This window comes from Sus scrofa, chromosome 3 (genome assembly GCF_000003025.6).
Source record: "Sus scrofa isolate TJ Tabasco breed Duroc chromosome 3, Sscrofa11.1, whole genome shotgun sequence".
NCBI lineage: Eukaryota > Metazoa > Chordata > Mammalia > Artiodactyla > Suidae > Sus > Sus scrofa.
The window spans coordinates 6,738,255-6,766,139 of NC_010445.4; the positions used below are offsets into that span (position 1 = coordinate 6,738,255).

At 40.6% G+C, this 27,885-nt stretch overlaps 1 protein-coding gene across 1 annotated transcript in view; it reads left to right on the forward strand.

Moving 5' to 3' along the window:
• CYP3A29 (cytochrome P450 3A29) overlaps positions 248-27,885 on the forward strand; it is a 39,620-nt gene continuing 11,982 nt past the window's right edge. Inside the window, 9 exon segments of the mRNA NM_214423.1 lie at positions 248-381; positions 4,290-4,383; positions 6,145-6,197; positions 8,296-8,395; positions 18,540-18,653; positions 18,901-18,989; positions 20,312-20,460; positions 25,671-25,798; positions 27,017-27,083. Coding sequence (NP_999588.1) covers positions 311-381; positions 4,290-4,383; positions 6,145-6,197; positions 8,296-8,395; positions 18,540-18,653; positions 18,901-18,989; positions 20,312-20,460; positions 25,671-25,798; positions 27,017-27,083 — 865 coding nt within the window. The 5' untranslated portion in view covers positions 248-310.

A 27,885-nucleotide genomic window follows, 5' to 3' on the forward strand; every position in this document is an offset into this window, starting at 1 on the left:
ATTTGAGTTCTGTAACCTTTGGACTTACTGATAACACTTATTGAGTTGTTATTGAATTCGCACAGAATATGAGTTCAAAGGAGGTCAAACTTGACTGTCCATGGTGCTTTGCCAACTATCAAGGGGGGGAGGGCTCCTGCAGGAAGAGCACTGGTGTTTTTTCACTGGCTGCAACCCCAGCTCCACCCACTTCCCAGCATATAAATCTTTCAGCCTCAGCGAGTCATCACTGGGTGTGAAAGCAGCAGGCAAAGCGCAGCACAACCAGCTAAAAGGAAAATCCGAGGAGAGAATCACGAGGACAGTGGCCATGGACCTGATCCCAGGCTTTTCCACAGAGACCTGGGTTCTCCTGGCTACCAGCCTGGTGCTCCTCTATCTGTGAGTAGCCGTCCAGACTTGTCTGCTCTGTAACCTTGGCCTTAGGTGTTAATCAGGTCTCCCTTTCCCTTTACTGATTTGAAGATCAGATTTAATGGAGGGAAGGGTGCTTAAGCTGTGGGTCCACAAACAGCAAAGGGAGTATTATTGATATTATTGACATTGACTCAGTCCCGTGGAAGGAGTAACCAACCTCCTGCCCCCAAGTGCCTATTTTCTGTAGTTGGCAGAGTTTAGTGACATTATTTGCTCCCAGGGAAGATCTTCTGGTGGACCACCCGTTTCCATGGACCAGAATCCACCAGAGGAAGATTTTAACCAATGGGTCCCTGTGCAGTGGGGGTACCCTTCCCTTCCCAAGCTCTGGGGGTCCTGGAGACATGAAGTCAACTGGGTTTTTGTCCCATTGTCTTCACCTTCTGGGTTCTGGGTCTGCTGCCAGAGATGTGTAGAGCAGCTGGCCCCTGTGTCACTCAGGGGTTCCTGGTCCCCTTTCTCCTACCCCAGGTGTCATTCACATAAGGCACCTGGTCACCCAGGGGCTGGAGACATTGCCCGTCTCTTAGACTCAGCTTCCCCCCCCACGCCATGCCCCCTCTTTGGCACTCATCTCTAAGAGTGCCATCCCCCACTCTTTCTATGCACAACTCTCTACCTCCCAAATCAGAAATCTGTAGAACAGAGGAGACTTGGCAGAAATCTGGATATTTTATTCATTTCTTTCACTTTTCCCTCCTATCTCTGGAAGGATTATCATTAACACAGAAACTTATTTTCCCTATGATATGAAATCTGCTCACGACCCATGCAAGTCCCAAACTCCAACTTGTATTATAATTATTTTTTCCCTTTAAGTACAGTACTAGACAAGGAATCACGGTCATCTAACAGTGTGGGATTCTTGACACCACAGAACAGGCTGGGAAAGGGATTACTTTAAAGGAGTGGGTAGGAAAGGCCCATCTCCATGTCACATTTGACTTCTATCTCAATTTCACTGTTATTAGAAAACAGCAAGAAGTCATGATGACATGAACTCTATAAATGTTTTAATTCTTGGAAAGTAACGATAGTGATTCAGGTATGTGCAACACGTTTTCTGTCTCCTGACATTTTAAAATTGATAGCTTTTAATTCATTCTTCATCATAGATTTGTTAATGATATAAGACAATTTCCCACATGTTCTTTCTAAAGGATAAAAGAGGTCTGCTTTCCAGTATTTTTGACCATAAAAGTTGGTAAATAAGCTCACACTTCTAGCATCATGTCAGGAAAATGAAATCTAGTATAAAAATGTATACTTCTGTGATATAGATTGTTTTAAATACACCTGCCAGCAGGTTATTTTAATCTCTCATGGGAGTTAAGTGTGCCTGGGAGCCAGTGATAATGGGGGAGGCATCCTGGGAGGGTCAGGATGCAGGGAAGAATAGTCCTCATTCCTCAGAGCAGACCTCCCAGAGATGATCGTCTGACCTGGTCCCACCAGAGGTCAGCAGAGTTGGCATCTCATCTGCTTGAAGCCTGGGGTGGGTCACCATCTAAGTCACATGATGTGTGGTCCATCTGGCCCTGGGGCTGTTATTAGGTAGTGTCAGTACCAGGCAAACGTCACAGTAGCCTTAGAAGATACTACTGCCGCCAAGAGTCAGTAGCTGCAGACAGTGTTTTCCTGATACCAGCACAGTGTGAACACAATAAGAATGATTGGCTTTATTGTAAGGCCCTTCCTTTTTACTCAAAGCAGCTTTCCCAAACCATGCGAAGCTGGAAAGCAATCCAAGAATTCACCCAGACCACACTCTGCCTTTATATGAAATCATGTGTGGTTAGACACTGGACCAGATCTTTCCTTGGGACCAATTAATTCAGACACATTCATTCAATGTTTTGGCATCACTTTAAAAAAAATTGAAAGTATAGTTGATTTATAGTGTTGTGCCAATTTCTTCAATATAGCAAACTATATACATATAGTTTTCCATCATGGTCTATCCCAGGAGATTGGCTATAGTTCCCTGAGGTATACAGAAGGGCCTTGGACTTAACGTCTCTTCATTCTAAATGGAATCCTTTGCTTCTGTTAATCCCAACTTCCTGCCAACCCATTCCCTCCCCTCAGGCCCCACCCCTGGTAACAAAAAATTTGTTCTCTATGTCTGTGACTCTGTTTATATTGTATACCTAGGTTCATTTGTGCCATATTTTAGACTGCACATATAAGTGATATCATATGGCATTTTTCTTACTTACTTCACTTAACATGATAATCTGTAGTTGTGTCTTGGCATCAGTCTTGAGTTCATGCAACACATTGAGAGTTTAGAAGGAGAAACTGATTTTCCCTGGTTATGATGGCTGAGGAAGGAACTAGGGTGGGCATAGCCCAGGTCACTCCCTTTTTGGAAACTGATGTTCGCTCCTCCACCAACTCTTCTGGAGGAAAGATCCAAACACTCAGCTGTGCTTGGCCAAGGTGCCCATGCTGCATCTTCAAACAATGCAATTTCCCTCATGCAATTTTTGTGTTTATTTTGTCGCATATTATAAGATGTGATGGATTTGTACAGAATATCTGGAACCTAAAGACCTTAAAAGCTCAGCATCAAAGAAGAGACAGGTCTTAATCCACCAATCTGAAACATTTTATGGCTATTCATTTTATACCACACAATGACTTTTTTTTTTTTGCTATTGGCAAGAAGGTACCTGAAGTGTGAAAGGCCTACTTTTAGCTGAAAACACCTGCAGGACATGTTGAACCATTTATACATAGCACACTTTTCAGCCCCGTCTTCCTAATTTGCCTCTACAGTATTGGTCTTGGAGGCTTAGCAACTTCATGGTTAAAACTGTTGCTGGCAACCTCTTCCCTCAGCCTCTCTTTTCCTCCAGTCTCATCTCTGAGCAACACCAGACTGAGAGGATCTGCAAGAATTAAAACCCACAGTTGTGGAATTCCACACAGGACACAGGAAGATGAATTCTGGGTCCATGAGGCATAGAAAGAACCAGTCTTAATGGCTTTTGGGGATAGTTAATGCACAGAGGCAGTAAAGTAACTATTTTGTGACTGAACATCTTGAAAAAATGAGTGTGCTTGGGGCACTGTGCTTAGCAGGTGAGTACCATAAGTTGTAAGCCCAGGTACCATTCGAGAAAGAATGGTCTGGAAATGGATTCACGAGTCATTGGTTCATTTATGAACTTATATTCAGGGAACATATGGTCACTCACCCTTCTCTGTAGCTCAAGTCAACCAAATTGCCTGAGGACAGAAACTTGGGTGTGGCTGAAAAGTACTCACATTTCTGTTATGACAATAGAAGCACTATTGTTTACTAAAGTATGATTATGAAGATAGATTCAAGCAGAATTAAATCCTGACATGTCAAGGCATAGAGGGAAAGAAAAGCATAAGAATATCCATGAAAATTGCAAGAACAATGTCACAGTAGGGTCTCCATAACTTACTGTTTTTATGGGGGCACATTTAAGCAAAAGCTCATTGTGGTAACGGAAAAAGAAATTTCTCATTTCTACTTTGAATGAGACTCTCCAAATCATCTAAGAGTCAAGTTATGAAAGAAATCTGAGTAATTCCCTGGAAGAATTCCAGCCTGAACCTCTTGGGAGCACTCCAAGTCAAAACATCTATCAAGTGTTCACTCTACAATTCATGAAGAATTCGGCTGCGTTTAGCTAATCATCATTACCTTCTGCGGGTCTCATAGTGGTGGTGGGAGAGGAGGTGATGAGTGATTGTAACTACTGCTTTGGGAGTTGCCGATATTATTTATTGCCTACATGTTACCTCCCTAGGTCGACTGTTCCAGTTCTGAGTCAGTTATGAGACAGCCCCTGTTCCATAATCCCTGTGACCTGGTTTTCTCTTTCACTTTATAGATATGGGACGTATTCACATGGCCTTTTTAAGAAGCTGGGGATTCCTGGGCCAAGACCTCTGCCTTATTTTGGAAATATCCTGGGCTACCGTAAGGTGTGTGTTGTCTGAACTCCCTCTTTGCTTCTTATGGTTGCAAATTCCAGCTGAGTTCCACAGTAAAACTGTTCTCCTCGGGAGGAAGTTCTGAGATTTCATATGTGGTAGAAATGACATCTTGGGCCCCACCCAGCACATGGCCGGTTTTACATCACACCTCTATTTGCAGTTGTTAGGAGCTCAGATTTTGCCTGAATCTGACAGCCCAGCTCTCTGGCTGATTCAGCTCAGGACTTGATGTTCTGTCTTGTGAGTATTGTGAAGAGACGCTTCTTCCAGGTGCAGACTCCCAGAGAGGCACAGTCCTCCTAAATATCAGGAGAAAAGCCGGAAGGGGCTCCTGGTCATTGCCCATTCAGCTGCATTCCTTAGAGTCAGACTTTCCTGTTGGCAGCATAAGCTCTGGATAGCGTTTTCTTCTTCTAATCCATTCACGATCTGCTAACACCTGCTGTTATTTCTGTGGCTCTATTCCACTTTTTCTACCCCTGACATCTTTTGGGTTTTAAGGGATAGAGCAAGAGTTTTCTCCTTCACTTTTGTGCCTTCAAAGGAGGCACTTTTTGGGTGCATCTGAGCAGGGAGTAGGTATAACAGGGGCAAGATGGTGGTTGTCTATTTACTTCAGCTAGTTAACCACTAAATAGGATATGAAGTTTTTTAAACAAGGCAGAATCACTTACATAAAATAAACCAAAACGATATGACTTGACAAAATTATTAAAAATTTAAATTAACTGAATGGAATGTGGAGGTGACACATGGACTGTGAAGTTTGGCAGTGCCTTTGTGGTTGATTCAGCTCTGATGCCTTGCCCAGGGCCTGGCCCCGGAACTGAGGGTCATGAACTAAATCTAGGGGCCCAGGGAGAGAGTCTTGTATGCAAGCTGCTCTCTGGCTCAGATTTCCTTTCCTACAGATGTGAGTTTTTCCCCTCAGATCCTGACTCTTCCAACAGAGGCCCTCACTGTATCATTACTGCCTAAGATCTTCCTGTATTTTTTTTCTCCTCTGAAGAAGCAGTACTTTTCTTTCTACTTGTCTCAGGTGAACATCTTAGCAGATGCACCCAAGACCCACACTTTTTGGACTTTTATTTGCAATGGGAAACCATCAAATATCACAACAGAATCTAGTTATAGGAAGTTTTTCTTTAATTGTTTCTTTTTTAAGTTACAGAAGTGAAAAGTCAGGGTAAGTGTTTGAATTCTTTGTGAACTTGTGGCATCTTCCTATTTGTGTGTGTGTTGATCTGGACAAGTAGAAAGCGAGTCTGTTTTGCGATTCATTTACTCACTTTCTTAATGCACAAGGCTTAGACCCATTTACATTTTCTAGACCAATAAAGCTCACTGGTGTCTTTAACTTCCTCCTTCTGCTGGAATCCAGAGAGGGCTCATGAGAGAAATGGAAAGGATGTTTAGCTGGGAGCTGAAAGGGTGTCTAGGCCACTCTAACTTTCCCCCGGCTTCAGTTTTCTCACAGAAGGCAAGGAGATACTGAATATTCTCAGGCAAAGGTAAGCCTTCAGTATCTGTAACAGTTGGAGAAAATTCAAGCGTGATTTTAAGTTCTCGTTTCCCATATCTCCTCTGTTTTCCCTCCTTTCCTCCAAGACGTCTCTGAGTAAGAATTTCTCTGCAACTGCCTGTGCAAAACCGTAGCCTGATTTCATGAGTTGGAAGACATTTTTGCCTCCTAAAGAGGTAGGGTTCAATACATTTGGATTAATATTCTAATTTTGTTTCTTCTTGCAGGGTGTTGACCATTTTGACAAAAAGTGTTTTCAACAGTATGGGAAAATGTGGGGGTGAGTATGATGTTCTGGAACCTTTCATTGCCTAGACTTGCTGGGATGCTGCTCCCCCTTGTGGTGTGGAGGACCCTCTCAGCTCAGAGCTCCTGGGGAGGAAACCATCTATGGTAAAGCTTGGGAGGCTTGTTCCACCAGGGACCCCAGATGTCACCAGGTGTCCAGCTCCCCAGTCTGAGTCAGGCCTGCAGAGCTGCCGGTCAGCACTTTGCTCCAGACTTGGAGGCTTGGGGACCCCTAGCATCTCTTTACCCAGTGTTTTGCTATTCATTTCCCCCCCCCCATTTTTCCTTCCTTAAGGTGCCTCCCCTTCTTTTTTTGTCTATACCCACAGCATGTGGAGGTTTTCTGGCCAGTGACTGAACCCATGTCACAGCAGTGGCCTGAGCCACAGCAGTACAACACCAGATCCTTAACCCACCGAGCCACTGGATAACTTATAGGATGGCTTTAATTGCACAAAATGCATAATTCCAGACCCTTCTCATGTGTGCACATCAATATATATTATTGCCCCTTCCCACATGATTCACTTTTAATTAAAAGCCACAATTCCTTTATTTATATTTTGGATTTACCTCATGTCGGGTTAGAAAACACTGGAGAGGACATCGGCATACCGTTTGACCTGTGGTGGGGCTTAAAAATCTGCATTTTAACTGATAGTGTAAGAAGTGCTAAGGCAGGTGTGAGATCATGAGTGTAAAACATTACCTTCCTCCTGTAAACCACTGTCCTTTCTTCACCCATGTGTTTTTTTTTAAAACACATGAACGAAAGAAGGGGATCATCCAAGAAAAAAATCATTCAATGGAGAGCAGATTATGTGCCTCCTCACTCACTTCGGTCTCTGCTTCAACACTAAATACACTTAACACCCACTTAAACCCTCTGAGGTTTAGAATAGTTTTTAGAGGCTGGCAGCAGTAAGTACAGTGTTTCTTATCCATTGTTACAGGTGATCCAAAAACCAGTGGAACTCCCTCTGTGACGTCAAAGGAGGAATAGGTGACTTGTAGGAAATCTTCCACTGTGTCCAGTGGTTGTAAATGCTTGTTAGTGGAAACAAAAGGCCAGAAGACAGTGTAATTAACTTAGAGTCAATCTCGTGCCAGTGGCCCGTGCCAGTGGCCCATTGCCATGAACGGGCATCCTGACAGTCAGGAGATCAAGCCAGTTTGGACATAGCACATATGAAGGGTCAGCTCTGGGTGGTACGAGTGTCAGATGTGGGCCCGCCCTGCTGCTGCGGGAGGCTACCTACCTGGAACCCGAGGCCCACTCGGAATTCATACAGAAGAATACACACAAGTAATGAAAAGAAAATATTTTCAAAATAAAATCTGCGTCTTTTTCTCAATGTCTTCATTCTCTTTGTCCTTTTGTTTCGAGTTCTTCTAACTATGATGCTCTCAGGATATCTCCTTATCATTTAATGTAACATTTCCTTTAAAAACATATGCACTAGAAAGCAAATAGAAGAAAAATAGCCTTGGGATTCTTTCATAGTCCTCCTCTCACTTGTGGGGCATTCCAAATCTTCCATTTGCAGGCAAATTACTACATATTTGTGATCAGTGCGTCTACAGATTTCATATGCCTTGTTCATGTTTTGATGTATCTTCAAAAATGAGTGGTTGGATGCTTCCTAATTACGTTTTTCATTCCTAGATAATTTGCCTCCCTTCAATTATTTACTAGGCTAACTTCCTTTTTGATAAGGTAATATTATAAACGTATAAAAATAATGGAGAGGAGTTCTCATGCGGTGCAGTAGGTTAAGGATCCCGCATTGTCACTGTAGCAGCTCAGGTCAATGCTGTAGCATGTGTTCGATCCCCGGCCCAGGAATTTCCACATGCCATGGGTGTGGCCAAAAAAGACTAAAATGTGCTGTAAATGTCATGGAGAATGGCATAGGAAATACCTATGTCCACCACACCTAGACTGAATAAGAGTTCTAATGTTATTTTGAACCCCAATCTCTAGGAGGAAGGATTATGTAATGTCAGGATGAGAGTCTGGACCTCCAGGTGTGGCTCCAGCTGTAGAAACCAGATCATGACATCTAAGCAGATCTGTTTTCCCTACACAGGGTTTATGATGGTCGGCAGCCTCTGCTGGCTGTCACAGATCCAAACATGATCAAATCAGTCCTAGTGAAGGAATGTTATTCTGTCTTCACAAACCGGAGGGTAAGCATCAATTTTTCTTAAGTTAAAATTGTATGTATTAAATATTTATTTTGAAATCACTATAAATGCACAGGCTATTGTTAATAGAGAAAATACAGGGTGGTGCCGTGTCATGTAGCCCATGTCCCGTTTCACTCATGATAATATTGTGTGTAAATTTTGCAGAATATCAAAGCAGGAAATTGAAACTATCCACAGAGCTTACTTAGATTTGGTCAGTTTTCTGTGTCCTCATTTAGTGTACGTGTGTGTGTTGCTCTATGAAAATTTATCGTATATGTAGATGGGTGTAATGACCACCACAGTTAATGAACTGTTCCTTCTGCCATAAGGCTCTCTCTTACTAGTCGTTTATGGCCACAGTGTGTAGCTTTTTTTCCTCTCATCATAGTCTTAGAAGAGCAAATTTAAAAAAATTTCGATGAGGCAATTTATCATTTATTCTTTTATGGGTTGTGCCTTTGGTATTAAGTTGAAAACTCTTCACCTTGCCCTAGTTCCTGAAGATTTTTTCCTAAACATTATCATTTTATATTTTGTGTTTAAGTCTGTGATCCACTTTGTGTTACTTTTTGTATATTGTGTGGAAGGAGGTCATCGTCCTTTTATTATTATTTTTTCCTGGCCTGTAAATGTCTCTATTTCTCCACCAGCATTTTCAGAAGGAATACTCTTCCTTCACTACATAGTGTGGTCCTTTTGTCAAAGATTACTTAGACCTCTTTGTGTGGATCTATTTTTCACTCTTTATTCTGATGGTTGCCAAAATATTGGCTGCCAATGTACAGCCATGCCAAATGGAAACATGGAGTCAGAGTTGGAGGAAACAGAAAAAGTGGCTTTAGTCACCAGGCAAAGAGGAGAACACAGCAGGCTAGTGCCTCAAGGACTGTGTACCCCCTTGGAGGGGGCAGTGAGAGTAGTGAGGTGTCTTATTGTGTTTGAGGAGCAGGGTGTGATCAGCTCCTGACATTATCCTGACTGGTGGGTGGTACGGTGATTGGGGCAGCATCATCAACCTTCTTGTTCCAACCTGTCTGGGGTCTACGTGCTGTGGGCAGCATCCAGTCAACTTCTTTCACCTGGTGGGGCTTCAGCACCTGCAAAACACCTTCAAGGACATGGCTCAGAGTATTATCTATAGTCTTTGAAGGAGAACTGAAGGTCCTTGTCTTGGTTGAATGGCTGAATTATTATTACGTTTTTCTTTTTTCTCTGTATTTTCTTTTCCACTTCTCTGATTAAATCTGTCCTTTGACTGAAGTTTTTCTATATATAAAGGCAGGTGGAGGACATGGCGGGGCCCACTCTGGGAAGGCCTCCCAGGATCCTGCTTGGTTACATAGTTATTGGTCTATGTATTTAGCCACCCCCACCCCGGGATCACACAATCATGGTTAGTGTAGCTGTATAGTAAGTCTGAACATGTAGAAAATTCTTCCCACTGTATTTTTTTTTCTTTCAGAAATGTTTTAGTTATACGAGATCCTTTTCTTTTGCCATACAAATTTAGGATAAGCCTGCATATGTTTACCAAAAGATCGCTGAGCTCTTAGATTTGAAATAAACCTATAGATCAGTTAGAGGAAAATCTGTGCATTTGCTAGGTCAGAACTTTCAGCCCCCCCCAAAGAAATTCCAGTCCATGTGTGCAGTATTTTTCCCCATTCATTTGGGTTTTCTTTGATTCCTTTCACAACATTGTGTCATTTTTGTAGAGATTCAGTACATGGTTTTATTTTATTTACTTATTTATCTATTTATTTATTTATTTATTGTCTTTTTGTCATTTCTAGGGCCGCTCCCACGGCATATGGAGATTCCCAGGCTAGGGGTCTAATCGGAGCTGTTGCCACCGGCCTACGCCAGAGCCACAGCAACACGGGATCCGAGCCATATCTGCGACCTACACCACAGCTCAGGGCAATGCCGGATCCTTAACCCACTGGCCAGGGATTGAGCAAGACCAGGGATCGAACTCACACCCTCATGGTTCCTAGTCGGATTCGTTAACCACTGCGCCACAATGGGAACTCCCAGTACATGTTTTTAAAATATATATTTAACAAATTATTTTATTTGGGGTGATTATAAATGATATTTTTTAATGTGCAGTCACACATTCATTGTTATTATATAGAAATTATCTATCTAGTTGGTAAGTTTCTGTCATGAATGGGTATTCAAAATATCCATTTTATTTTATTTTATTTTTTTGTCTTTTTGCCATTTCTTGGGCCGCTCCCGTGGCATATGGGAGGTTCCCAGGCTAGGGGACGAATCGGAGCTGCAGCCGCCAACCTACGCTGGAGCCACAGCAACGCGGGATCCAAGCCATGTCTGGGACCTATACCACAGCCCAGGGCAATGCCAGATCCTTAACCCACTGGCCAGGGATTGAGCGAGGCCAGGGATCGAACTTGCAACCTCATGGTTCCTAGTCGGATTCATTAACCACTGAGCCACGACGGAAACTCCCAAAATATCCATTTTAAAACGTAATATAGTTTTGGAAGATGAAAAAAAGTCTCAAGCAATTCGGCTTGACAGTCCAGTCCCAAACTGAGAAACAACTACCTCTTTCCTTTTTCTTCTAACACTGGAGGGAAAAAAATGGAAGGGAAAAGAATTTCCACATACTTATAGCATTTCTTCAAGAATAGCAAATGGATTCCTAAATCTATTTTTTAAGATATTAAAGTATTAAGTACTATTTTTAAAGTATTAAAATTTTAAAACAGTTTTAAAAGTATTAACTACTATTTTTAACAATAGTAGTAACTAAAGTATTTTTAAAAAGACTTTAAAAGAATTTTAAAGTCTTTTTAAAGTATTAAATACTATTTTTTTGAAACTATCATATGAAGATCTCAGTTTTCAATGCTCGTGCTGTAGATACACGTAACGACAGAACTGATCTGAGACCACAGATACTTGCCAAGGCTCTCTGGCTCTTTGTCACTAGTTTCCCTGTACTCTGCACAGACCCAGAGGATAAACTAGGTCTTATTCCTGTCTGATTCCCTTGGAGAATTCTTTCTGTACTGCACGGGTCATTTGCATTTAAAGGGAGATTGGTATCTAAAGGCTGAAAACCACATCAGGTGTCTGGACGTCTCCTCCAGCCTCAAGGGAAAATATTTCTGTGATAAATATTTCTTGAGCATCTAGCATAGGGCCTGCTGCTAAGTAGACAGTCAGAATTTGTTAAATAATTGGTTCTTTTTTAAATTCAATAAATTTTATTGTATTTATGGTTATACAACGATCATTATAACCCAATTTTACAGCCTTTCCATCCCAAACCCCCAACCCATCCCCACCCCTCAACCTGTCCTCTTTGGTAACCATAAGTTTTCAAAGTCTGTGAGTCAGTATCTGTTCTGAAAAGAAGTTCATTGTATCCTTTTTTAAGATTCCACATATAAGTGATAATGTATGATGTTTGTGTCTCACAGTCTGACTTTAGCATGATAATTTCTGAGTCCATCCATGTTGCTGCAAATGCCATTATTTCATTCCTTTTTATGGCTGAGTAATATTCCATTTTGTGTATGTACCACATCTTCTTTATCCACTCCTTTGTCAGTGGACATTTAGGTTTCTTCCATGTCTTGGCTATTGTATATAGGGCTGCAATGAACATTGGGGTACATGCGTATTTTCAAGTCATGGTTTTCTCTGAATAGGTCCCCAGAGTGGGATTGCTGGATCAAATGGTAATTCTATTTTTAGTTTTTTGAGGAATCTCCATACTCTTTTCCACAGTGGTTGCACCAATTTACATTTCCACCAAAAGTGTAAGAGGGTTCCCTTTTTTCCACACCCTCTCCAGCATTTATTGTTTGTAGACATTTTGCTGATGGCCATTCTGGCTGGTGTAAGGTGGTACCTCATAGTGGTTTTGATTTGAATTTGTCTAGTAATTAGGGATGTTCATCATCTTTTCATGTATTTTTTGTCCATCTGTATGTCTTCTTTGGAGAATTGTCTGTTTAGATCTTCTGCTCATTTTTTAATGGGGTTGTTTGTGTTTTTTTTGGTATTGAGCTACAGGAGGTATTTATATGTTTTGGAGATCATTCCCTTGTCAGTTTCTTCATTTGCAAATATTTTCTCCCATTCTGTGTGTGGTCTTTTTGTTTTGTTTAGGGTTTCTTTTGCTGTGCAAAAACTCTTCAGTTTAACTAGGTCCCATTTGTTTATTTTTGTTTTTATTCTCATTACTCTAGGACGTGGACCTGAGAAGGTATTTCTATGGTTTTCATCAGAGAGTGTTCAGCCTATGTTTTCCTCTAAGAGTTTTATTATATATATATGTATAGTCTTATATCTAGGTCTTTGATCCATTTTGAGTTTATTTTTGTGTATGGTGTTAGGAAGTGTTCCAATTTCATTCTTTTACATATAGCTCTCCAGTTTTCCTAGCACCACTTATTGAAGGCACTATATTTTCTCTGTTGTATATTCTTGCCTCCTTTGTCATAGGTTAGTTGACCATAGGTACATGGGTTTAATTCTGGGCTTTCTATCCTGTTCCACTGATCTATATTTCTGTTTTTGTGCCACTACGATAATGTTTTCATGACTGTAGCTTTGTAGTATAGTCTGAAGTCAGGGAGCCTGATTCCTCCAGCTCCATTTTTCTTTTTCAGGATGTCTTTGTCTATTCTGGGTCTTTTGTGCTTCCAAACAAACTTAAAAATATTTTGTTCAAGTTGTGTGAAAAATGTCCTTGGTAATTTGATAGGGATTGCATTGAATCTGCAGATTGCCTTGGGTAGTATATTCATTTTGATAATATTGACTCTTCCCATCCAAGAACATGGTATGTCTTTCCATTTATTTGTGTCATCTTTGATTTCTTTCATCAGTGTTTTGTAGTTTTCAGAATGCAGGTCTTTTGTCTCTTTAGGTATGTTTATTCCTAGGTATTTTGTTCTTTTTGATGTGGTGGTAAATGGGATTTTCCCCCTAATTTCTCTTTCTGATCTTTCATTGTTATTATATAGAAATGCAGTTGATTTCTGTGTATTAATTTTGTATTCTTCAACTTTACCAAATTCATAGATGAACTCTAAGAGTTTTCTGGTAGCATCTTTAAGATTTTCAAAGTATAGTATCATGCCATCTGAAAACAATGACAGTTTTACTGCTTATTTTCCAATTTGAATCCCTTTTATTTCTTTTTCTTCTCTGATTGCTATGGCCAGGACTTCTAAAACTATGTTGAATAGTAGTGGTGAGAGAAGACATCCTTGTCTTGTCCCTGATCTTAGCAGGAATTCTTTCAGCTTTTCACCATTAAGAATGATATGAGTTGTGGCTTTGTATGGCCTTAATTATGTTGAGGTAGGTTCCCTCTATGCCCACTTTCTGGAGGTTTTTTTTTTTTTTTTTTTTTTTTTAATCATGAAAGGGTGTTGGATTTTGTCAAAAGCTTTTTCTGTGTCCATTGAGAGGATCATATGTTTTTTTTTATTCTTGAGTTTGTTAATGTGGTGTATCACACTGATTGATTTGCAGATATTGAAAAATTCTTGCATCCCTGGGATAAATCCCACTCGATCATGGTGTACAATCCTCTTAATGTATTGCTGGATTCTGTTTGCTAGTATTTTGTTGAGGATTTTTGCATCTATGTTCATCAGTGATGTTGGTCTGTAATTTTCTTTTTTGGGAGTATCTTTGGTTTGGTATCAGGGTGATGGTGGCCTCATAGAATGAGTTTGGGAGTGTTCTTTCTCTGCAATTGTTTGGAATAGTTTCAGAAGGATAGGTGTTAGATCTCTAAATGTTTAATAGAGTTAGCCTCTGAAACCATCTGGTCCTGGACTTTTGTTTGTTGGAAGTTTTCTTTTTCTTTTTTTTTTTTTTTGTCTTTTATAGGGCTGCACCTATGGTATATGGAGGTTCCCAGGCTAGGGGTCTAATCCAGCTGTTGCCACCAGCCTACGCCAGAGCCACAGCAACACCAGATCTGAGCTGTGTCTGTGACCTACACCACAGCTCATGGCAGTGCCAGCTCCTCAACCCACTGAGCGAGGCCAGGGATCAAATCCACAACCTCATGGTTCCTAGTCAGATTCGTTTCCACTGCGCCATGATGGGAACTCCTGTTGGAAGTTTTTAAATCACTGTTTCAATTCCAGTACTTGTGATTGGTCCGTTTATCTTTTCTATTTCATCTAGGTTTAGTTTTGGAATATTTTACTTTTCTAAGAATTTGTCCATTTCTTCCAGGGTGTCTATTTTATTGGCATATATTTGCTTATAGTAGTCTCTTAAAATCCTTTGTATTTCTGAGATGTCCATTGTAACATCTCCTTCTTCATTTCTAATTTTATTGATTTGAGTCCCCTCTCTTTTTTCCTTGATGGATCTGGTTAAGAGCTTATCAATTTTGTTGATCTTTTCAAAGAATCAGCTTTTAGTTTCTTTGATGTTTACTATGGTTTTCTTCATTTCTATTTCATTTATTTCTTCTCTGATTTTTATGATGTCTTTCCTTCTAAAAATTTTGAGTTTTGTATGTTCTTCTCTCTCTAGTTGCTTTAGGTGTAGAGTTAGGTTTTTTTTTCATTTGAGTTTTTGATGTTTCCTGAGGCAGGCTTGTGTTGCTATACACTTTCCTCTCAGAACTGCTTTTTCTGCCTCCTGTAGGTTTTGGGTCGTTGTGTCTTGGTTGTCATTTGCTTCTAGGTATTTTTAAATGTCCTCTTTGATTTCTTCAGTGATCCATTGTTTGTTTAGTAGCCTGTTGTTTAGTCTCCACATGCTTGTGTTTTTGTGATTTTTTTTTCTTGTTGATTTCCAATTGTATACCATTGTGGTCAGAACAGATGCTTGATATAATTTCAATTTTCTTAAATTTACTGAGGCTTGATTTGTGGTCCAGAATGTGATCTACTCTAGAAAATGTTCTGTGTGCACTTGAGAAGAATCTGAATTCTGCTGCTTTTGGATAGAATGTTCTATAAATATCTATTAAGTCCATCTGGTCTAATGTATCATTTAAGGCCTGTGTTTCCTTGTTGTTTTCCTGTATGGATGATCTGTCCATTGCTGTAAGTGGGGTGTTCAAGTCCCCCGTTATTATCATGTTGTTGTCAGTTTCTCCTTTTAAGGGTGTTAGCAATTGCCTTATATATTGAGGTGATCCTGTGTTGGGTGCCTATATATTTAAAATTGTTATATCTTCTTGAATTGATCCTTTGATCATTATGTAATATCCTTATTTGTATCTTATAATATTCTTTATTTTAAGGTCTATTTTGTCTGATATGGGTATTGCTACTCTAGCTTTCTCATGATTTACACTTACATGGAATATTTTCTTCCGTCCTCTCACTTTCCATTTGTATTTGTCCCTAGCACTGAAGTGGGTCTCTTGAAGACAGCATATGTATGGGTCTTATTTTTGTATCCAATCATCCAGTCTGTGTCTTTTGGTTGGGGCATTTAGTCCATTTACATTTAAGGAAATTATTGATATATATGTTCTCATTGCCATTTTATTAACTGTTCTGGATTTGTTTTGTTGGTCTTTTTTTCTTTCCTTTTTCTCTTGTTCTCTTCTCCTGTAGTTTGATGACTATCTTGTGTTGTGTTTGGATTGCTTTTCCTTATTTTTGTGTATCTATTGTAGATTTTTGGTTTGCATTTACCCTGAAGTTTTAATATAGGAGTCTATGTATATATATATACAAGATTGTTTTAAGTTTTTTGTCTCTTAATTGGAAGTACCTCTCCATGTCCTTCATTTGTACCATGCTCTTCTCACTTCTGGTTTTTGGTAGCATATTTGTTTGTAGATGATTTCCTACTTTTACTATATGTATGTATGCCTTTACCAGTGAGGCTTTTCATTTCTAATATTTCTGTTTCTAGTAATAACCTTTTCTTTTCCACATAGTGAAGTCCCTTTAGTATTTGTTGTATGGTTGGTTTAGTGGTTCTGAATTCTCTTAGCTGTTGCTTATCTGTAAAGCTTTTGATTTCTCCTTCGAATCTGAATGAGAGCCTTGCTATGTAGCATAATCTTGGTTTGAAGTTTTTTCCTTTCATCACTTTAAGTATATCATGCCACTCCCTTCTGGCCTGCAGAGTTTCTGCTGAAAAATCTGCCAATAACCTTATTGGAGTTCCCTTATATGTTATTTGTTTCTTTTCCCTAGCTGCTTTCATATGTTCTCTTTGTCTTTAATTTTGGTTAGTTTGAGTAATATGTGTCTCTGGGTGTTCCTCATTGGGTTTATTTTATATGGTACTCGTTCTGCTTCCTGGATTTGAGTGAGTAGTTCCTTTTCCATGTTAGGGAGGTTTTTAGCTATTATCTCTTCAAATATTTTCTTGGCCCTTTTCTCTCTCTCTTCTCCTTCTGGACCCTATAGTATGGATGTTGGAACATTTAACATTGTCCCAGAGTTCCCTTAGACTGTCTTCATTTATTTTCAATCTTTTTTCTCTTTTCTGTTCCACATCAGTGATTTCCACTAGTCTATCGTCCACCTTGCTTGTTCGTTCTTCTGCCTCTTGTATTCTGCTGTTGGTTGCTTCTAGAGGTTTTTTTGTTTTAGTTATTGCATTTTGCGTCTCTGCTCGCTTAGTCCTTAAATCTTGTATTTCTTTGCTCAGTGTTTCTTGTAATTTATCAATCTTTGCCTCCAGTTTATTTCTAAGATCTTGAGTCATCTTTACTATCATCAGTCTAAAGTCTTTTTCATGGAGGTTGGTAATCTCTAGATCACTTAGCTGTTTTTCTGGGGTTTTTTTTGCTGTTGTTCCCTTATCTGAATCATAATTCCCTGCTTGAAGTTCCCATCATGACGCAGTGATTAACGAATCTGACTAGGAACCATGAAGTTGAGGGTTAGATCCATGACCTTGCTCAGCAGGTTAAGGATTTGATGTTGCCATGAGCTGTGGTGTAGGTCGCAGACGCAGCTTGGATCCTGCGTTGCTGTGGCTCTGGTGTAGGCCAGTGGTTACGGCTCCAATTAGACCCCTAGCCTGGGAACCTCCACATGCCATGGGTGCGGCCCTAGAAAAGGCAAAAAGACAAAAAGAAAAAAGAAAAAAGAAAAAGACATAATTCCCTGCTTTTTCATTTTGTATAGATTTTTGGGTGTGGTCTCCTTTTTGCAGACAATAGGGTTATAGCCTCTCTTGCTTCTGCCCCTCTTGAGGCTGAAGATGGAACAGGAGCTTGCTGTTGAGGTGATCCTGTGTTGGGTGCCTGATGGGAGGGACTGGTGCCTGCCCACTTGTAGGTGGAGCTGATTCTTACTCCTCTAGTGGGTGGGGCTTTGTCCCTGGATAATATTAGAGGCAGCTGTGTGCTTGGGGTTTTTTTGGCAGCCTGTTTGATGATGGGTGGGGCTGTTTTCCCACCCAGATTATTAGTTGGCCTGGGGATTCTCAGCCCTGATGGGTGGGGTCAGATTTTTCCAAAAAGGCCACATCCAGAGGAGTACATGCTGATGATTATTTCTGAGTCCTTTGCGTCCAATTCCTCTCCCCCATAATGAGCCACAGTCACCCCCTGTTTTCCCAGGAGATCCTCCAAGAACCACAGGCAGGTCTGACCCAGGTTCCTATGGAATCTCTGCTTTGCTCTGGGACCCAGTGCATGTGAAAGCCTGGGGGTGTGCCTTTCAAAAATGGAGTCTCCATTTCCCCGAGACCTGTGGTGCTCCTGCACACAAGCCCCACTGGCTCTCATTGCCAAATTCTCTGGGGGCTTCTCCTCCAAATGCCAGATCCCCAGGCATGGGAACCTGATGTGTGGCTCACAGCTCTCACCCCTGTGGGTGAGCCTCTGCAATACACTTACTTTCCAGTCTGTTGTCTGCCCACCTGCTGGGTATGGGGTTTCTTATATTGCATCATCACCCCTCTTACCATCTTGATGTGGCCTCTTCTTTGTCTTCTGGAGTAGGATATCTTTTTTGATAGTTTGCAGTCTATTTAGTTGAAGGTCCTTCAGCAGTTGGTTGTAATTTTGTTGCTTTTGTGAGAGAAGGTGAGCTCCATTCCTTCTACTCTTCCATCTCAATAACTTGTTCTTATTCAAGACATTTTCTGCAACTGTCGAGACTTCCAAAACTTACAAAGGGTCAATGTGTTTTGCTTTTGACTCTAGTCTTTTGGTCCATTGGGCGCTATGAGAAACGCTCTCTCTCTGGCTGAGGATGAAGAGTGGAAAAGAATCCGAACATTGCTGTCTCCGACCTTCACCAGTGGAAAGCTCAAGGAGGTGAGCAAAGCAGAGGGCTTTCCACTACGAACTTAAATAATGACTCTAGGGACAGGTAGAAAATGGTCATACTCCCTTTCCAAAGAAGAGTCTGCTGAACTTGAGTTTCCTAATGATGTCTTTTCTTGTTACACTTTCGAAGATTCAATGTCAAATGTCACTTCCTGCTCCATGCTTGAGAAAGCCAGGTCCTGCTAGGACTCGAGTCTCTGCATTTAACTTCGGGTGGTGTTTATTTTGTGTCTAGATGTTCCCCATCATTAGCCATTATGGAGACTTGTTGGTGAGCAACCTGAGGAAGGAAGCAGAGAAAGGCAAACCTGTGACCATGAAAGAGTAAGTAGAGGTGAAGCTGCGGGGGTTCTGAGCTCTGCTGAGACCCTCCCTCTGCCCATGGTGGAGCCAGATCCCCACTGCTGAGTCACTGTAAGGAGCAGACAGAAGTAGGTGTGTGGTGGTACATCTTCAGGGGGCCACCCTAGATTGAGTGTCAGGGCAGCAAGACAGAAGGTGATTTCTGTGTGCATGAGCCAGGGTTTAACTTATCTGTTTACCTGCCACTTTGGCCATTCAGAAAGACAAAAATCCGTAGTTTAGAAAAGAGAAACATTACTGTGCCAAAGTTTTGAATGTAGAGTGTATGGAACAGTGGTAGGGAAGGCTCTTGTTATGTTATGGCAGGCAGTGGGTTGGTTAGGAATGTTACAATATAGAACTTGAAACAACTCAAGTTCTTCACAGTTTTCCTGAGGAAAATCCTAATATTAATTCTTAACCACCCTTTGTTTTTCCTTCAGCCTCAAAAGAGAGAAGCCCCTGTAAAGGCTATGCATAGGGTGAACACAGCATCTGCTGTCTAAACAGGAAGAGCAGATGTAAACTGAGAATGTCTCAGGAACACTGAGGACAGAAGACCACTTAACTATGGGATTCTCTATTTCGACTTTGGAGTGATTTATTATTTTTTTTCACCTAGGAACATTTTTAGTTCTTACATTTTACAAAATGATCCTACCCTCAGGGAAACTGTAGATCACTGGAATTGGGGCAGGGTGGTCTTTCAGGAGCTTTAACAGCTGTTTAAGTCAAGGAGGGGTGATGTTTCTGGCAGTTCAGGTAGGGAGCTGCTGTTCTGTAATGTGCAGAAGAGGAATCCATCCTGAGCAGAGGGACTGTGGTGAGGCAAGACCCAGATCAGTGTCTCCTTTCTTGACTCCCCTGGAAGAGTTAATTATTCTGCTTTTTGTCCTGCTCACACATGGTGCCTGTACACCTGTTATTGCCCACAGTTATGACACACAACTGTGTTCTGTCTAATTATGGGTGTCCATCCTTCAATGACTGAGCTCCTTGAGCTTGCGGGTGTGTGTGTGTGTGTGTGTGTGTGTGTGTGTGTGTGTGTGTGTGTCTAACTTGCCCTAGGGTCCCCACCACTCCGGAACAGGGCCAGCTGCATCATTGGCACCTTGTACACCTCGTGAGTGAGTGAGTTTAGGTAGCACAGATGCTTCATGATCCACCAGGTGGTTCTGGAAGAGTGTGGCTCTTTACCTCTCTTGGCTGGACATCCAATTTTTCCAGGCGCTTCTTGTTACATGCGTTGGGTAAGGCCAGTAAAGAGAGGTTGGTTTGAATTGTTCTTATCTTTCTCTCCTCAGCATCTTTGGGGCCTACAGCATGGACGTGATCACTAGCACAGCATTTGGAGTGAACATCGATTCCCTCAACAACCCACAAGACCCCTTTGTGGAAAACAGCAAGAAGCTCTTAAAATTTAGTTTCTTTGATCCATTCCTTCTCTCATTAAGTATGTGAACTACCTGAATTCTTTTATTTATCCTTCCTTCCCTCTCTCCTTCCCGCTTCCCTTTATTCCTTTATCCCTTCCTTCCTTTTCCCCTCTTTCCCTCCCTTTCTCTCTCCCTCCATCTCTTCCTTCCTTCTGCTACCTTTTGTTTTTTTGGCTGCCCCACATCATATAAAAACTCCCTGACCAGGGATGGAATCTGTGCCACAGCAGCGACAATGCTGGATCCTCTATCTGCTGAGCTACCAGGGAACAACTCTTTCTTTTAAAAATAATAGCTTTAATAATAGCTCAATAGCCATATTGAAATGCAATTCATATACCTTATAATGCACCACTGTAAGGTATATAATTCCTGGGTTTTTGCATCCTACCTATCCATCAACAGATGAAATGTACAGGGAAAATATGTACAACATTCAATATATACAATGGAATACACATACACACGCACAATTAAATATTATTCAGCCAGAAGAGGAAGAACATTCTGTCATTTGCAGCAAAGCGGAATGAACTTGAGGGTGTTAAGTGAAATAAGTTGAACAGAGAAAAGCTAATACTTATATATAGAATAACCCCCCCCCAAAAAAAACCCCAAGAAACAAAGAAGAAGAAGAAAACCAAACTCATAGAAAAACAAGATCAGGTTTTTGGTTACTAGAGGTGTGGGTTGGTGGAGGGAGAACTGGATAAAACTGGTCACATGTACACATTTTCAGTTGTTTCATACAAAGTCCTGGCAGTGCTGTATGACAAATTTATACCTTACCAAGAAAGTACATCCTAAATGTTCTCATCATGAGGGAAGATTTTTTTTTGTATCTGTATGAGGTGAGGAATGTTAACTAAACTTATGGGGTTAATTTCACTATATAAGTCATTATGTTGTGCATGAAAGAATACGGTATATTATCTCAGCCGTAACTCAACAAAACTGAGAAAAAAAGGTTTTAAATGCAATCAAAGATATGTGCAACCATCACTACAGTCAATTACTGAACATTTTTGTCAAGTCACCAACCTACTAACTATCACCTCTCAGTACCTTTAGCCCTGAGCAACCACAAATCTACCTTCTGTGGCTATAGACTTGCCGACTCGGGACACTTCATATAGATGAATTATGCAATATGCGGTCTTTTGTGGTCGGCTTCTTTCATTTATCATGATGTTTTCAGGGTTCATCCATCTTGTAGTATATATCAGTACTTTACCTCTTTGTTACGGCCAAGTACTGTTCCATTATATGGACTTTCTGTATTTTGTTTATCCATTCATCAGTTAATGGACATTTGGGTTGGTTCCATCTTATGGGGCTCATGGACAGTGATGAATGCACATTCATGTACAAGTTTTGTTTGAACACCTGTTTTCACTTATAGTGGGAGTATTTAGAGGTGAAGTTGTTGAGTCATAGAGTGACTCTGTTTAGCTTATAATTAACTGCCATACTGTTACCCACAGTCTTTTTAAGATAAATGTCTATTGAAATCTTTTGCATATTTATAGTTGGATTGCATTTCAGTTGTTGAGTTTAAGGAGCTCTTGATATATTCTAGATAAGAGCCCGTTATCAGATAGATGATTTAAAAAGATTTTTCTCTTTCTATAGGTGCCTTTTCACGTTAGAAGTACAAAATTTAAAATTTTCATTATGTACAATTTCTGTATTCTTCCTTTTCTTTCCTGTTCCTTTGGAGTCATCTCTAAGAGTCCATTGCCAAATCTGGGTCATAAAGATCTACCCAGTGGTTCTCTTCTAAGAGGTGTATCATTTTAGCTCTTACGTTTAGATCTTTGCTCTATTTTGTGTTTACTTTTGTATTTGGTGTGAGTTAAGAGTCTACTCTTTTTTGCACATAGCCGTCCAGGTGTCCCAGGACTTTTTATTGCAAACTATTTTGTCTCCATTGAATGGTCTTGGAACTCTTCTCAACATGGAGTTTACCAGAAAGAAGTGGGTTTATTTCTGGAGTCTAAATTTTATTCTATTTATCTGTATGTCCATTCTTATGCCCATATGACATTGCCTGTTTACTATAGATTTGTGATAAATTTTGAGATCAGGAAGTATGAGTCCTACAACTTTATTCTTTTTTCCCCCCAAATTGTTTTGGCTCTTCTGTGCCCTTTGCAACTGCATATGAATTTGAAAGTCAGCTTTTCAATTTCTATCAACAACAACAACAACAACAACAACAACAACAACAAAAAACCTCAGCTAGGATTCTGATAGAGAATGCCTTAAATCTGTAGATTTGGTATCTTGACAGTGTGTAGTGTTCTTAAACATACATGCAATATTTTTCATTTATTTATACCATTTTTATTTCAACAATGTTGCAGTTTTCAGGGTAGAAGTTTTTCACTTATTTTATTAAATTACTCCTAAATATTCTGTTTTTTTGATGTTATGTAAATAGAGTCATTTTCTTAATTTAACTTTTGGGTTATTGACTACAGTATATAGAAATGGGAGTTCTTGAGGCTCAGCAGTAACGAATCTGACTAGTATCCATGAGGACATGGGTTTGATCCCTGCCCTTGCTCAATGGGTTAAGGATCCCATGTTGCTGTGACTATAGTGTAGGCTAGCAGCTGTAGCTCTGATTCGACCCCTAGCCCAGGAACTTCCATAGGCTGCAGGTGTGGCCTCAAAAAGGCAAAAAAAAAAAATGAAAAAGGAAATGGAATTGGTTTTGGATATTAATTTTGTTTCCTGAAACCCTGTTGAAAATTGTGTATTAGTTCTAATAGGATGTTAGTGTATTATTTAGAATTTTTTATATATAAGATCATGTTATCTGATGGTAGAGGAGTTTCACTTTATTTCCCATATGGGTGCATTTTATTATCTTTTGTTGCCTAATTCCCCTGGCTAGAACGTCTAGCACAATGTTGAGTGGAAGTGGTAAGAGAAGCTTCCTAGTCTTGTTCTTAAACATATTCAGTGTGGTATTAGATAACTTTTCTCATAAATGCCTTTTATCAAGTTGAGGAAATTCTCTTCTGTTTCTGTTTGTTGAGTGCTTTTATCACAAGAGTGTGTTACATTTTGTGACATGATTTTTATGCATCTATTAAATGGTCATCTGATCATTGTTTTTTACTCCTTTGATATGATACCCTCTACAACTTAATTATGGTGTGTATCACTTTTTATATGTTCCTGGATTTAGTGTGCTAGTATTTTGCTGAGGATTTTTGCAACCATGGTATACGTTATGTAGGTCTATAGTATATAGACATATACAGAAAAGTGATTCAGTTACACACACACACACACACACACACACACACACACACACTTTTTCAGATTCTCTTCCATCATAGGTGATTACAAGATATTAAGTATACATAGATTTTCTTTCTTTCTTTCTTTCTTTCTTTCTTTCTTTCTTTCTTTCTTTCTTTCTCTTTCTTTTTTTTTCTTTCATGGCTGTGGCATATAGGAGTTCATGGGCCAGGGCTTGAATCTGTGCCACAGTAGCTACTCAAGCTCCAACAGTGACAAAGCCAGATCCTTGATCTACTGAAGCACCAGGAATCTCCCATAGATTTCTTTATAATCCTTCTCTCTTTTTCTCTTAAGGGTCACACTTGTGGCATGTGGAAGTTCATGGGCTGGGGTAGAATGCGAGCTTCAGATGCAGGCCTACACCACAGCCATAGCAATGCAGAATCTGAGCTGCATCTGCAGCTTGCAGCAATGCCAGATCCTTAACCCACTGAGTGAGGCCAGGGATTGAATGGGCATCCTCACAGACATTATGTTGGGTTTTTATTTTTTATTTTTATATTTTGTCTTTTTAGGGCTGCACCCATGGCATATGGAGGTTTCCAGACCAGGGGTAAAATGGGAGCTGCAGCTGTGCCACAGCCACAGCAATGCCAGATCCAAGCCGCATCTGCAACATATACCACAGCTCACGGCAATGCCAGATTCATAACTCACTGAGCAAGGCCAGGGATTGAACGTGAATCCTCATGGATACTAATCATATTCATTTCCACTGAGCCATGATGGGAATTCCTATGTTGGGTTTTTAACCCACTGAGCCAAAATAGGAACTCTTTCCTTTTTTAAAAGTCAGTTGTAATCCCACCTCTTTCATTTCCAATGCTAGAAATTTGATTGTTTTTTCTTGGCCCATCTAGCTAAAATATCTTTTCAAGACATCATCTTTTGGTTTCATGGATTTTCTCCATTATTTTTTATTCTCCTGTTCATGACAGTTTCTTCACTTGTCTTTACTCTTTTCTACCTTCTGCTTATTTTATTTTATTTTATTTTTTGCTCATCTCTTTTTAGTGTGTTAAGGTAGAAAGTATGATTCTTCATTTGAGATCTTTTTTTTGTTTGTTGTTTGCTTTTTAACTCTACAACCAGGGCATATGGAAGTCCCCAGGCTAGGGGTCAAATCAGAGCTAGAGCTGCGGGCCTACCCCACAGCCACAGCAACACGGGACCTGAGCTGTGTTTGTGACCTACACCACAGCTCAGAGCAATGCTGGATCCCTAACCCACTAACCTCCTAACCCACATCTCATGGGTACTAGTTGGATTTGTTTCCACTGCTCCACAATGGGGGCTCCTATTTGAGATATCTGTTCTTCTAAAGTCTAAACTTATAGCCATAAATATCTCTCTGAGCACTGCTTTTGCTACATCTCATCCGTGTGGTATATTGTGTCTTCATTTTTGTTCACCGGAAAGTAATTTCTGAATGTATCTTTTTCAACCCATTGGTTATTTAGGAGTGTGCTATTTAATGTCCACATATTTTCTTTCTGTTATTGATTCCTAATTACATTCATTGTGCTATAAAGATCTACTTTGTATTATTTCTATCATGATTTTCATTTGTTAAACAGCATGATTCATTGAAATATCCAACTATGATCTGGTTTCTCCAAAGAGAGGCCAGTCCAAGAATTAAAGATTATGAATTCCAGAATATAATCATGTCCTCTGATCATTACAAACATGCACAAAGGGCCACTGATCTCACTACTGCAGTGATGCCCCCTACATGTGGATGTGCTCAGTCATTGGCTTGGAAGTCTCAGTAAAAGTCATAGAGGCACTGGCTCCCGGCTGAGTGTCCTGGTGGTTTTACTTCTTTGATTTTGGTAGAGCACATGGTAATTGCTCCAGGGAAACTTTGCAAATTCACCGTGCTTCCTTTTATCTTTTTTCCCTGCAGTATTCTTTCCATTCCTCACCCCGATCTTCGAAGTATTAAACATCACTCTGTTTCCCAAAAGTTCTGTGAATTTTTTCACGAAATCTGTGAAAAGGATGAAAGAAAGTCGCCTCACAGATCAACAAAAGGTAAAGTCAGCTGGTGGTTTCCTGAGGGTGTTCACTGTTTAATGAACTGACTGCACTGTACACATGTGGCTTGTGCATATCTCTGCATTTTTAAGGGAAGGTAGAGAACTGTAGTGTTTAGAACAGGAGGGTTTTGAAATCTGGGGGAGTGAAGAAAGAGGTGATTGGGAAAAAAATGAGAATATGAGTCAGAGAGTAATGTTTACATAGAAGGATAGGTATACCAATCAGTATATCACTCTGTAAATATTATTGAGGTAAGAAGTGGACCGCTTTCCTTCAATAAATTGTCAAGGGGTAAAAATTACTGTTTAAAAATGATTTTACTGGTATTGTAATTTCCTCACATATTAGACTGGCAAAGAACCACTTCAACTTCAAGCCTCCTACCTCACAGATGGTCCAATGGAAACCCCATGAGGCACCTGTGGGGTGTAGCCTATGGTACATTTGAGCCTCTCATAGTCTGGCTGGGCAGGGGTTTTCTCTGGGTGATGAGGCTGCAAGCTGGTTAACCAGCTTTGCCTTTGCGAGGTCTGGAGACCAGCACAGGGACGCCTGCAGGTCAGCAGGTACAGGGCTGGGTACCCAGGGTGGTCCTGGAGGTTGTGCAGAGATCTAGAAGGATCAGGAGCTTGAAGATGCTTCTACAGAAGCTGCCGATGAACTCTGCAAAGGTCAGGGGCTCCATTTATATGGCCCTTCCTTAGGAATTAGGAGTTCCCTGGTCACCTAGCAGTTAATCATCTGGAATCACTGCTGTGGTGCAAGTTCAATCCCTGGGTCAGGAACAAGAAAGAAAGAAAGAGAGAGAGAAAGAGAGAAAGAAAGAGAAAGAAAGAATAAAAGCTGGAGGGAAATAAGGGATTGAAGTCATGACTGTTCTCCTGAGCAAACAGACATGACAGGAAAGGGGCTAGAGTATTCTTTGGCTAAGGAGCTGTTTCAAAAGTCAGAAAAGCCAAAGATCAGAGAGAGTAAGGACCAAAAGGCAGTTGGATACGATGGCTGGATTTCTCTCCGAAACACATCTTGCTCTCCAGATTTTGTAGGTGGTGTCAGTGTTCACTGAGGACTCAGGTAGTGCTTCTTAGACTTCCAGTCTTTTAAGGGATCACATTCTCAGGAAAGAGGTTACATAGCATCTCCTGATTTATCTCTGACTTCACAAGTGACTTTCCGTTATTGAAAACATTGACATGTCTTTTCTGCTTCCAGCGCCGAGTGGACCTTCTTCAGCTGATGATTAACTCCCAGAATTCCAAAGAAATGGACCCCCATAAAAGTAACCACAGAGGGGTCAGGGGGGCCTCTGTGGGGAGGCCCAGAGGAAGGGGTGGTTCTGAAAATGTGCAGGAAGTTTTCCAGACAGATGAGCATTTCTGCCACATTGAAGAAAGTCACACATTTAGAGAGAAACGGTAGCCTGAGGTGCTTCCTAGAAGTGGGCAGGTGCAACTTTGTTCAGAGCTTGAAGGGCAAGTGCAGCAAGGAGGTCAGGCCCAGAAGCCAGTCCTGGTCTGTGCATCCCCTACAGCGGAGCCTCTGGGGCCCTTGTTTCCAGTGTGGACGCTCAGGCTCCTCCAGACCCACTGAGTCAGAGCCTCTGCCTGGAAATTTGCATCAAGGCTTCATCACATCAGGAGGCACAAGCCCCAGTGCTGGTGACCTTAACTTGGAACACTTGGGAAATTCGTGTTCACTAGATTACTTAAAGTTTAATTTTTTCCTGTGATTAATAAGTAACTTGTGGGAGAAGGCTTTGAGACTGTAAATATCCTGTTAATCATCAAATTGTCATCTACTAGTTTTTCAAATGTGGATAGTTCTTGACTGAAACCTTCGTTGCTCTGATGGTGGCAACACCATGGCTTTCTACAAGTCCATCATTTTTCTGGATTTATGAGTTGATATTCTTTCGAAGGGAGCGCTGTCCATCCTCCCTCATCCCCTCATTTGTTTATTTAGTTATATCATGATGATCTCATGCAGAGCTAACTTACTCTCTTACATAATTCTTTATTTTGATTCTCAAATTGTCCGAGGTTTTATTCACTGGAGTTTTCAAGTGCGATCCTTCTTCTTCT